This window comes from Contarinia nasturtii, unplaced genomic scaffold (genome assembly GCF_009176525.2).
Source record: "Contarinia nasturtii isolate CC-2019 unplaced genomic scaffold, AAFC_CNas_1.1 Cnas_scaffold_2469, whole genome shotgun sequence".
Lineage (NCBI taxonomy): Eukaryota > Metazoa > Arthropoda > Insecta > Diptera > Cecidomyiidae > Contarinia > Contarinia nasturtii.
In genome coordinates this window covers 1,271-14,274 of record NW_022199790.1, presented here as the reverse complement: position 1 = coordinate 14,274, position 13,004 = coordinate 1,271, and the positions used below count along the sequence as shown (strand labels likewise).

The 13,004-nt window shown below is 38.0% G+C and overlaps 1 protein-coding gene across 2 annotated transcripts; it reads left to right on the top strand.

Annotated features, from left to right (window-relative positions):
• The first annotated feature begins 10,401 nt into the window (after positions 1 to 10,401).
• LOC116348478 lies at positions 10,402 to 12,547 on the top strand. Of its 2 annotated transcripts, XM_031779500.1 has the most exons (3): positions 10,402 to 11,327; positions 11,399 to 12,230; positions 12,309 to 12,547. In XM_031779500.1, the coding sequence occupies exons 1-3, from the start codon at positions 10,461 to 10,463 to the stop codon at positions 12,464 to 12,466; spliced, it is 1,857 nt and encodes a 618-aa protein (XP_031635360.1). In that variant the 5' UTR covers positions 10,402 to 10,460; the 3' UTR covers positions 12,467 to 12,547. The 2 variants fall into 2 exon arrangements, with proteins under 2 accessions (XP_031635360.1, XP_031635359.1); XM_031779499.1 differs by having other exon boundaries at positions 11,399 to 12,547.
• Positions 12,548 to 13,004: the final 457 nt, after the last annotated feature.

Here is a 13,004-nt window from a genome sequence, read left to right as displayed (position 1 = left end):
CTATGTGCATATTATTTGAGTCATGATTTTTCTCAGCCATTCAAATGAGAGAAGCAATAATTTCTCAAAAAAGCTTGATAAAAATCAAATTGTATTATATTATATTTATTTAATTAAATTATTTTCAATAAACCACCAAGGCGAAGGAACGCTGTTCGGTGCAGTTGTTATTATTATTATTACAATATGTGCAAAAGAATAGAGTCAATACAAAAACAATTTTTACTTTATGCCCTAAGGAAAATGAACTGGGATGGCATAGACTGCTATTTCTACAAATGATGACGCTGGAAGAAAGACGTAAGATGGCGCAAGTGTCTTTCATCTTTAAAATTATTCATGGAGATATGAAGTCAACTCATATATCAAAAAGTTTAAATTATTATAATTCAGCGCATAACACCCGTGCAATACCGCTTTTTAATATTCCAGTTAGGGGAAGCGATTACACAAAATATGAACCAATTAATTATATGCTTATTACATTACAAAAAAATGCCGAATTGTGATACTGATTTAATTGATTTAGAAGAAAGTTGAGTAGTATTTGAGAATTGAAGAAAAAAATTAAATTATTTATTTCATTTTTCGCAATTTTTTACCATTTACATGGGAGGCTTGTATGAAACACACGGAAGCCCGCTGGAATGACACTGCCGTATAACACGCATATAAAAAAATCATTTTTTTCGGCGTAAAAACAAAATCCCGATTGTTGCGAGGAAAAAAACTATAGACAAACTTGAGAGCAAAAATACGACATATCCATCCAGCGGGCAAAAACAATTAATCGATATATTGTGCTTTTGCTCTCAGTTTTACTTTTCCGCACACACCTAGTGTGTAAGGTAAAGTATTGGAATCGGTCGAAAAATTAACACCCTCAAAAAACATGTTTTCTGGGTGTTTTAGGAGCCAGGGAACACGAATCTAGCGTTTTTTCGATGTTCGAATGTATGTGCGTGGTACCCTGTACGCTGTACGCAAAAATTTGTTAACACGATAACTTTCAAACAAGAAAATCATTTCAAAATCTGACTTCACAGGATGATTGGGGGTGCCGAGCAATAGAAACCATTAGATTTTGAGCGACTTTGGTTGACAGGGTAAAGTGTCATGTCTGGTGTGATGCCCATGTCCATCCATGGGAAAAATTCAATTTTTCTTCCAAAACTGATATTTAATGTATTCTTAAACACTCAAAAATGTGTATTGAGGGGTTTTTGGGTACGAGAAAACCGAATATGACCTTAGTTTTGCGATACAATCAACTTTCGAAACACTTTTCATACAAAAGATTCAAAAAATTTGGATTTTTGTATGGAAGCCATGCCTGTATGATATCGTAATGAGCTGAAACTTTGCACAGGTTATTTTTATCACACATAAATACTATTTCGAGAGTTTGAAGACATTTCAACGAATATTAGGGGCACCTCCCGAACAATATTTTGGATTTTTCGCTCTAAAACGAAATTTTGTATGTGAAGTACCCTTAATATGCATTGAAATTTCTTCAAACTTTCAGAATGTTAACTTTTTGTGAAAAAAATAACCTCTGCAAATTTTCACATGATTACGATATCATATAGGCATGGCTGCGATACAAAAATTCCCATCTTTAGTAGTTTTTGTAAGAAAAGTGCTTCGAAAATTATTTTTATCTAAAACTAATGTCAGATCGGATCTTCCTTGGAGATGGCGGTTGTACATTCCGTCGGTCAGGACAGTTTGTCTGAAATATCTCATGAATTGTTCACGAAGATATTGAGGACATTAAACGTCATCATGGTCGAGGATGTACGAGCCGGCACCCAGGCGCCAACTTTTGAGAGTACCACCCGCACGCGTGGAGTTGTTAAGATTGTGTGTGATGACAATCGCTCCAGTGCATGGTTAATGGGCGTGGCTGGAAGACTGGCTACCAAGCTGGAACTTCCTCTTATTGTCTGTGAATTCAGTAAGATACCACGCCCACCACTTTTCACTGGTTTTTTCAAGCAGCTTGAACATTGGGAAGATGCGGAGATCTTGTTGAAATCAGCAAATCCTCCTCTCGCATCAATCTCGTTCAAACTCTTGAACTCCAAAAAAGAGGCAAATGGCACTCAGTTCACTGTCAGTGTCAGACCTCGAGAAAGGCCCAGTTTTCAAGGTGGGGATGTCTAAAACCCGCCTTTATGAAATCACTCGTTCCAAAAAATCAGACCCTGCTGAAAAGAAAGGAACTGAAAACATGGACGAGATAGTGGTTTCATCGGAATCTGATTCCGACACTTATACAGAAGGGACAGAAAACCTTGAAGCACAACGTGACGATTCATATCGGAACGTTGATGTAACTGTGGTTGAACGGAAACCTTCTGACACCCTCTTGAATGAGGTATCTGAAATGGGCGGTCAGGAACAAGCGGAGACATCTGCAGAGACTACTGCCCTATCGGACACCGCATCCAATACTTTACATGGCCCAGAGGCCATGGATACTGGGGGAGATGGGGAGGAGCAACGGGAATCCAGAGGCATCGACTGATGCATCTGATACCCGAAGCTCTCTGCTTCTTTTCCTCCGTGAACTGTAGTTTGATACAAATAACAGTTCATCCACACACGCTGTATCTACAGCCAGCAACTCAACTCAATTGAACGCGCTGGCATGGATTAGCATACATCAAATAAATTTGCATAAAAGCAAGGCAGCGACTGCACTTGTGTGTAAGTCAATATGTGATATGCAAACAAAAAAACAAAACTCCATCTTTTTGATTCAAGAGCCCTGGGTTGTCAAGAACAAAATATGTGGCTTTGACACCGAAAAGATGAATTTATTGTATTTGAATCAGTCGAACGAGCCCAATAGATCATGTATCGTTGCTTCCAAGGAACTGAGCTTGACACTTTTGCCACAGTTCAGTTCACGGGACACCACGGCAGTGAAACTGGGTAAGGGCAGTACTCTTGATTCAGATGTGATACTAAGCTCCTTCTACTTGGCAAACCCTTCGAATGAAGATATTCCAGGAGAGGGACTTAGAGCATTATATGATTATTCTATTAACCGATCACTTCCAATAATATTGGGGGGTGATGCAAATGCGCATCACACGGTCTGGGGAAGAAGTGACACAAACCGTAGAGGTGAGTTACTTCTCGAATATATTGCAACGACTGACCTGCTCATCTTAAACAGAGGTGTACAACCAACGTTTGTTACCAGAAACAGGTCGGAAGTCTTAGACATAACTTTGATATCTGCTAATTTCTCGCATTTCGTGAAGAATTGGCATGTTACAAAGGAAGATAGACTCTCTGACCACAGAGAGATTCGCTTCCAACTATTATGTGCTCGCCGAGCACAGAATAAATTCAGAAACCCTAGAAATACAAACTGGGAGTTACTTAGAAACGAAGTAAGAAAAGGGTCTACAGCACCCAGAGGACTGTGTATGGACATCTCTACAAGGGATCGTTTAGACCAAGCAACTGAAAGTCTGACAGATCTTTTGAAGACTTCGTACCATATTTCATGCCCTGAGCGTGAAATTAAGATAAAGAACAATTATTGGTGGAATACGGACCTAAAAAGGCTAAGAAAGGAATCCAGAAGACTACTTAGAATATATTTAGCAAGAAAGGATACACCTCAAGGCCCACTCTGCCATGAAATATGGCGAAGGAGTAGGAACAAGTACACCAGTGAAATTCTTGTTGCTAAAAAGAACTCTGAAAAGAGATTCTTTAGCAGAATTGAGGGGGCTAAAAGCACCTCAAGAGTACACAAAATTCTGGCTAAGGACCCCGCCCAGGGTCCAGGAATACTTGTGAAACAAGATGGAAGCTACACGGAATCTGATGAAGAGACTGCAAAGCTCCTACTTGATACGCACTTCCCTGAAAATGTAACACATGCGTTGCCAGCCCAAGAAATCTTGGAGCCAGTCCAAAACGCATATGTTGACGCCTTCATCGAAAATCTCGTATCTCCCAGGAGGGTGGAATGGGCCATCTCATCTTTTGGCCCATTCAAATCGCCAGGCCTAGACGAGATATACCCAGTGCTTTTACAAAAAACATGGGATATTATCGGAGATATAATTGTATCCATATACAAGTCCTCGATACTTCTGGGATATGTCCCCAGCTCATGGCAAAATGTAAAAGTAACTTTTATTCCAAAAATAGGAAAAGATGACTATACGTCGCCGAAATCCTTTAGACCAATCAGTCTTTCCTCTTTCCTTTTAAAGGGATTAGAACGGCTGATCGAAAGGTATCTAAGGGAAATATTGGAGGCTTCGGGTGACCTGCATGGTAGTCAGCACGCCTTCCAGCAGGGTAAATCAACCGAAACGGCTCTCCACAAAATTGTATCCATGGCCGAGAAAACACTCTTGGACAAGGAATTCATGGTCACTACGTTTATGGATATTGAAGGAGCATTCGATAATGTATCCTTTGAAGCCATAAATAAAAGTGTAAGAGAAATTGGTGCAAACCAAATGATCCAAAAATGGATTAATTCGATGCTAATGAACAGAACCATAACCTTTCGGAATCGGGGGGGATGAGGTGATAGTGCATGCAACGAGGGGGACTCCCCAATTAGTAGTGAATGGACTCCTAAAGAGACTTCACGAAAATGGCTACCAGGCGATTGGGTATGCGGATGATCTCAGCATAATTTGTAGGGGAAAATTCCTGAGTACTCTATCAGACAGAACCCAGTCAGCAGTTAAGCTGGTCGAACAATGGTGTCTGGAGGTGGGACTCAGGGTAAACCCGGCAAAATCAGAACTCATGATCTTCACAAAGAACAGAAACCTCCACGGTTTTAGGAACCCAACTCTGTTCGGTTCAAGGATCGAAAAAAGAGATCATGTAAAGTACTTGGGTGTTATGCTTGACTCAAAACTTACATGGCGAAGCCACATTGAGTACAGAGTCAAGAAATGCCTGAAAGTCTTTTGGTGCTGTAGGTCTGCCATTGGTAAAGTTTGGGGTCTATCCCCTAAATGCCTCCTTTGGCTATACACAGCTGTTGTCAAGCCCATGCTCGCATATGGATCTTTTATCTGGTGGACTGGCACCGCGACTGCTAGTGCCAGAAAAAAGCTAAACCACCTACAGCGAGTAGCAAGCTTGTGTGTCACGGGGGCTATGAAAACAACCCCCCAAGCTTCTCTTGACGTTCTCTTGGGTCTACCAAGGCTGGAAGACTTCATAGAGTCTGAAGCAATGAAAACGGCCTATAGATTGAGAATGGAAATAAAGACTAGGACAAGTCCTAGAAATTTGCATGATGATGCCCTAACAAATCTTTTCAATATTGACAAGATTTTGGGGGCTCCTTCTGACAAACTAATTACGACCTCCTACAATTTCGATAGGAGTTTCGAGATTATTATAACAAAAAGTCTCAATGAATTCTTCCAGCAAAAACAATGGGCACAAAACTCCTTTTTCACTGATGGTTCAGTCAGAGAAACAGGTAGTGGATGCGGCTTCTACTGTGAAGCAGAGAACCTCACCTATTCATTTCCCCTGGGACAAACAACAACAGTCAAACAGACGGAAATATCTGGAATTATTCATTGTGCATACAAAATACTGGGGGACCCAGTACGGGGAAATATAGCTATCTTCACAGATAGTTTGGGAGCCATAACTGATCTTAAGAATATTAAGATGCAAAATGGCTTGGCTATGAACTGTTACGAGGCACTCCAGCGCATTTCTGAAACGAACAACCTTAGGGTGGTTTGGATCAAATCTCATACTGGTATTCGGGGGCATGACGGCATGACCTGGCAGACGGGGCGGCAAAATTGGCTGCACACGATGCAATAGAGGGTCCAGAACCATACATACCAATTGAATATTCACGAGTCAAGAACCGATTAGCTACTTGGCTCAGCAACAGATCCCGCCTAAATTGGCAGGGTACGTTCTCATGTGAGCAAACGAAACACTTCGTTCAATTCACATGTTCAAAACTCACGGTGGAATTAGCCAAATTGCCCAAGGAAGAACTCCGGATGGTAATTGGTTTACTTACCGGGCACGCCAGGGTCAATTCTCATATGAGAAATCTAAATCTCAGAGACGACCCGGACTGTAGACTGTGTGGTGGAGAAGGGGAAACCACTGCCCACCTCATAGATAGATGTCCAATGTTGGATACCATACGGGCTGACTTCACGGGCTGGAGATCCTACCCTTTGATTCATGCACCGAGTGTATTCAAATTGGTAACGTTTTTCAAACGGGCATGCGATGACAATCCATGCCTTAGAAACATTTTTGGATAAAAGACTATTCTCGTGTATTCAATACACACACGGGCGTCTTGCAATAAGTTATGAAACTTGAGCAACGAGTAACTATATTAAAATTTACTGTTTAAATAGGACACTCCCCGTTTTAATCCAATAATCCAATAATCCAAAAATGTCAGATTTAGTTTTCTTTCAAGTCGTGGATCACAGTGCGGAAAAGTTCATCTTACGGATGTAAGACATTTTATTTAATTTGAACCAATCAATATTGGTTGGTAAAAAAACTCGCAACGGATGGGGAACAAGAGATGGCGTTGTCGTAGATTTAGGAACGGACAATAGTCATCATATTACCGGGCTTAAAAAAACTATTGATATAAGCACAAAACACTTCTTTCGAAGTTCCCATTGTTCTGATATAAATTTTCTGTGACGCGTTCGTTCATATACATACAAAATGTTAATATTGCGTAGCCTCAAAAATTCCTTACACTTTTATGACATTAGTGAAAACAGTGTAATGGCTTAAATCCAAGTGTTGTTCATGAAATATTCCAAATGCCCAACAGTACGTTAGCTTCGACCCTCACCATCACAGCAGACAGTGTCTTCAATATATCACACGAAAGACGTTACTTGGAAACGTTTGTTGCCGATCATTCGAAAAGCTTTTGAATTTTTTTTGACAGATGAACACATTTCTCTTTGTGATTGATTACTCAAGCTTCTGGAATGTATCGAATGAATCAATAGTAGTTGTCAATGAAGCCTGGTTCCAGTACTACAAATCAAAGACCAAAGCGAAGAGAATGCATTATTGTGCAGTGGTGGCAAGGCATCAGTAGAAAGTCGCCTCTAAACATACAGTGTGACATTCTATATTTATAGATACACCAAAAAGTTCGTCTAAGTAGATTAAGATTATTTCAATAGATGGCGCTATGTTCCGACGAACACTGTGTTGTAATTCATTTGTAAATTTACACTGAATTTTCGTAGTAAATTTACAAATGTGTCAAGATGAAAGTCACAATATCATTTTGTAAAAATACTACGAAAAGTCAGGGTAAATTTACAAATGATGAATATATCAGTTTAAATACAACTTTTTCACAATTTTTTGGTAGCATAATTCCAAATCATAATAATAATAATAAAATAACAGAAAAAAACACAAAAAAAAACAAATAATGTTATTTTTTGACTTGAAAATTTACGATGAAAAAATGGTTTAAAAATAAATAGTTTTTAGAAAATTTAGGGGCATTAATTTTATTTTATTTTATTAAATTTATATTGCAATGAAAAACTATCAATTTTCTGTGAACGTTGGTTTTCTTTTGAACGGTTTGTAAATTGAACGCTTATCTGACACATGAGATTAAGTTGACATTTGTTTGTTTACACACAAACAAGTTGAAAAACTATGTGTTCTGCGTTCTATCATTAAAGGTTGTAGGAAAAATTGGTCCAATGGAACAACTAACTGTGGGTGAATTAAAAAAAAGATCCCGCGAAATCAGACAAAATGAATTTTCTATGCTATTGTTATACGGAGATTCATAGTAGATTTACAAAAACTTCCAATTTTCATAATTTGTAAAATTACTATGAAATTTTGTAGTAAATTTACAAATGATGTAAATTGAACGATTTTGTAAATTCACTATGAATTTTTGAGGTAATTTTACAAATATATATTCAATATAGGTTTTTGTAAATTTACTATGAAATTTTATAGTAATATTACAAATTTGGTAAAATTACTATAGTATTTCATAGTACTAAATTTACAAAAACGTCATATTTTCATATTTTGTAGAATAGACTGGCCCCCAAAACACAAAAGTTGAATTTTTTTCGCTCTTACCTCGGAATACTTTTCCATATGGTGTGCAAATAACGTGTGTAAAGTTTCATGCCGATAGCTCAACGCTAGATGGTGCCGCAAGAGCTCGGTAGGTCATGATGTGAATTCATTGAAAAATGACGTTTTCAGTTAAAATAAAAATATCTTCGCACAACCACATCGACTAAAAATTGATGGTAATGTTTAATTTTGTATAAAGTATATTCATATGAAAGTGATCTTCGATCCTCAAGCGACAGAAGGTTGAGTCTTATGAGTCTCATATTATATGGGTCAGTGAAATTTTCTAAACATCATTCTCGTAAATTTCTTTTGTACTCTTATTTTGTAATTTTGTGGCTCTAGTTTCGTTTGTTTTTGATGTGGGTCAATGTTCGTTCAATTTCGTTTTGCTCGATGTTTGTGCGAATTTGTTCAATGATTTTTCGGTGATGTTGCTCGGTGGTGGTTCTGTTAAATCATTAAATCTACTGTCGGTGATTTTCGGATGTTTTTCGAATTCAATGCCAGGAAAAAATCACCTAATGTTTTGCTCTGAAGGAACTCACGAACAAGATAATCCTCTTCCCACACTTCCGGATTGATCAAAATGTCAAAATCGTCTTCATTTAATTCGATTTTAAACGAAACAAACTTCAATGTGGGGACATCCTTTTTTCACGAGTTTGTGCACATTGAATCTCGATTTTTCGTTTACCGATGTTTTGGACGTGATATAGTCGATAATTTCTTCGGGTGTGGCTGTTGCTTTGAATCCAGGGACCCAAACTGCATTTTAAACCCCGGCTTTTCGACTCGTTTTGGCTTTGCCACAACACTGAGACGATGTGGTGCTGACTTTGTACCCATTGTTGTTAATGGGGCATCGAAATCCCGAGATTTTCACTTCTGCGGCAATGTTTTCGGTGAAATCTCTGAACGTGGATGTTTGGCAGAATTGATCGGGTTGTTTCGGACATTTTTTCATACAGTCACTGTGGTGCCTCATATACCATATTGCATATATGCAAACACATTTTTTTATGTTTTTAGTACATTCTAACGTTGAAAAATGTAACGTTTTGGCCCATTCTGGTGGTCATTTTCGTGTCAAATGGAACGGAGATTATATGCATAGTTTCCACGAATTCCAATGGAATGGATCCACTTGTTTCTTTCACTTCCAATGATATTTCATTTGACAACATAATGTGAACACAACCCAATACATTAAGTTTTATATTGAAAATACAAATCTTACGCTCAAATAAAAAAATAAACAATTTATTCGAAAAGAAATAAATAAAACTCTGCAAAAGAACTCTTTTACTAGTCGTTCATTACATTTATTTTTCTTTATTTGTGGAATTATTATTTTGAATTTTCGAAATGCAACTGACATCTTTCTGACATTTTTCTATCCGCGCGGTGTATATGTGTCAAACCAAATCCAGTAGTTAGTATTAACAACTTTTGCACCAACCGATTTTGTTTACAATAAAACTTTGTTTTGTTTTCAACAGGATTTCTTGAGAATTATATGAGAGTGTTTGAAGCGTGGTTTGGGCGATCAATTGGTTTTATTGTCATTTCAAAAACGATTTTGTGTGTTCAGAATGCTGTTCCCTGTGGAATGGATATATTCACAGTTGGTTTTGTGACTGTCTTTGTTTTAATTTCGAAATAACAGAGTGTTGATAAAATTAACTGTGAATATTCCAACAACATTTCGATCGGCAAAATATTTGATGTCACGTTGAAAATAAATTTCATCATTCGATTTAGAATACAGAGTCACTTTGTTGAGGTAAGAGGTGATATTTATAATGCGCTCTTCATTACTGTTTCATTTAATTTGTGATAGAAGTGTTTATATCTTATTGTGTTTGTGATCTATGCTATATTTGGTGTATTTTTTTCTTTAATTTTTGTACAATAGATCTGTCACGATGAGAAGAAAGAGAGCCGAGAATGGGCGCAGTACGTCGTTGAAGATGACTCTAAATCAAGTGCTGCGGGAAGAGTATCGTGCACCATTCATCGATCAGGTCACATACTGGTGCCTTTCGGCCACAATAATTATGACTCTGGCGTCATTACTGTTTTTGTTCAAAGCAAACAAAGCCTTTGACGATGAAAATGTTCGATTTTTTAAAGGTGAATCCGATGAATACACGAATAATGAATTCAATAAATACGTGAATGGTGTAATTGGTGAATTTTTCACCTCGGTATTACAAGAAAATTACCACAAATTACCGCTTGCATTTAGACGAACTGTGGAGCAAGCATGTCCTGATTTTCTTCGTCCAGAAAATTGGCCAGCTCGCGAGGGCATGGGGAACGCATTCAATCATCTCATCACTCAGTACATAACAAACGTGAAAAATAACATCAAAGTATGGGCATTCAGTCGCATCAAGAAATTTTTCACACTAAAGCGCTACGAACTGAATTTGAATCGACAAGGAAATCTCATCACTGAATTGGATGTAAAACGTGCGACGAAGATCGTAATGTTCCAAAGTAGAGTCGAGAGAAACGCGAACATCGATCTTCTATTAAACGAAGCAGCAGGCATTGGATTGCCAATCAATGTACACTTTCAGAATCTCATTCGTGATCGCTGGTTCCAAACCATTCCAATATTTATAAACATTCAGCGACAAATTTTCGATTTTCACGCGAAATATGAAATGTTGAAACAACGCTGGTTCCAATATCGACGCGATCCGAACAACAATGTCATGCCGACCACTCCACTCCCGCCAAAAATAAAGAATTTTTTAGTAGTTCCAGTCCACGATTTCGATATGAAACATATCCGCATCGATATCCATCTTTTTTATTCGATTGCGCGCAAATTTGGAGCATTGAAATTGGCAAAAGGAAAACGCGGTCAGCCAATAAACATTGAAAAAACTGAATACGATAGCAATCCAGCTTTCTATTGGAATTTAATATTTGACATGCCAAAAATTTCGAAACTTGGAAATGGTAAGGAATTCGATTTTGCTGTGGCAACCGATAGTGTGGCAGTTTCGTTATGTTTCGTGAAGCCTGAACGCAATACACCAGAACTTGATAACAACACCATCAAAGAGAAGTACAATAATTTTGAGTTTGATTATGTGCTTGGAATCGATCCAGGAGTTCGTACATGGAACGCCACCGTTCGCAAACACGTTCGATCCGGCAACGAGGTAAGAAACAATAAATTCATTCTTTATTTATCATTTGTTTACTTCTATGATTTTTTGTTCGTAAATCTCAGGAAAACATCACAATTGATGGTCCAAAATACCATTTCAAAGCGAAATATGGCAAACGCAAGCGTAAATCCGATCAATGGACTGAATTGTTGCAAAAACAACGGGAGCTCGACTATAAACGCTATGCATTTTTTCCATCGCCGAAAGGACGTTCACATTGGATGTGTTACATCGCTTATTATGTGAAAATGATGAAACCAGCTATGGCGGTGTACACAACAAGAAAGTTTATTCGACTCCGTCTTGATAAATACATCGAAGAGAATCGGGCCAGTGACAAAATCGCGGCATCACTGACGAAAAAAAAGTCGGCGCTCGTTTTTATTGGTGCAGCTCAAATAGCTCCAAACTCACCAATTGGTATTAAAAAGCGATTGCGATGCCCGGGATTACGACGACTATTGAACAGTTTCAAGAAGTTGGGAAATTGTATTGTACGATTGGTCGACGAATACAATACATCGCAAACTTGTGCAAAATGTTTCCGGCCATTCGATCGACGAACCAAAAGCGATCGATACAAAGTTTGTCAGCATTGTATTCCAAGTGAAGATGAGTCATCGCAATGGAATTTACCGAACGTGATTATCACCATGAAAAGCAACCGAGTGTACCAACAATTGCGTAAATATGCAGTTGATTTTGTTAATCGATTGAATGCAGCCAACCCAGATCATATTCCAATGGATTCAGATGGTTTAGTGTCAAAACTTCAAGTATGTTTCAAAAACTGGCAACTAAACACTGGCATTTGGAAAGATGATCGAGCTCCATTTCAATTGAAAACTGTTTGGCACCGGGATATCGTTGCAGCCAAGAACATCATGTACAAAGGTGAAAAAATATCACTGAAATTAAAAATGTTTAAGAATGTTTTGGCTAACAATTTGTTGTTTACGATTTTGTTTTTAGGTCTTTGTACGGTGTTGGGATTGGACATTCATCCGCAACTATTGAGACCACAGAATCAAAATGCTGCCGTACAAAATCAAGCAGCTGACGATGAGGATTCCAGTGACGATGAGGACTACGTTTATGTTCTCGATGTTTCCGATGACGACCAGTTTTAATTACATGTAGCATTAAGATTTCTTTTTAAATAATATTATTGTAACGTTTTGTTACTATGCTGGGCTTGAGTTTTGTGGCCTTGACCGGAGTACGGGCAGTTCGGTATATAAAATAACCCGTAGGTGAGTATCATTTATTGAACTGAACCGATAGTATATTGATGTTGATTCATACTTAGTAACTGAGTTTATTTTTTCTCTTTTTTCTTTCCATTGCGACGTTGAAAATGACTGAAACTACACTCAAATCCGACCCCAATATTGACCGTCAACATATGCCCGATAATGGATGAATTTGCCACAACAAATGTTTTTTGGGATATATCATATAGATACCAGCTATCAAATGTTGCCAATTTCAACTTAAAAAATTGAAATTGCGGTGGTCAAATTGGCCAACAAATAAAATGTGACCGTCTGGTCGGACACATAACGCACATTTTTTTCAAAAAATACAGCATAGTTTCATTTGAAAATTTCATCGAAGTCAAAGATAAAAAAATGTGCATACCACACACCACTGAAAAAAAATTCTGTT

What these genes read in the sequence shown, in the direction of transcription:
- LOC116348478 (XM_031779499.1), top strand. Translation starts at nt 10,461, where the DNA reads ATGGGGAACGCATTCAATCATCTCATCACTCAGTACATAACAAACGTG. An exon ending in ACGTTCGATCCGGCAACGAG is followed by an intron (nt 11,328 to 11,398) that starts GTAAGAAACAAT and finishes CGTAAATCTCAG; the next exon opens with GAAAACATCACAATTGATGG.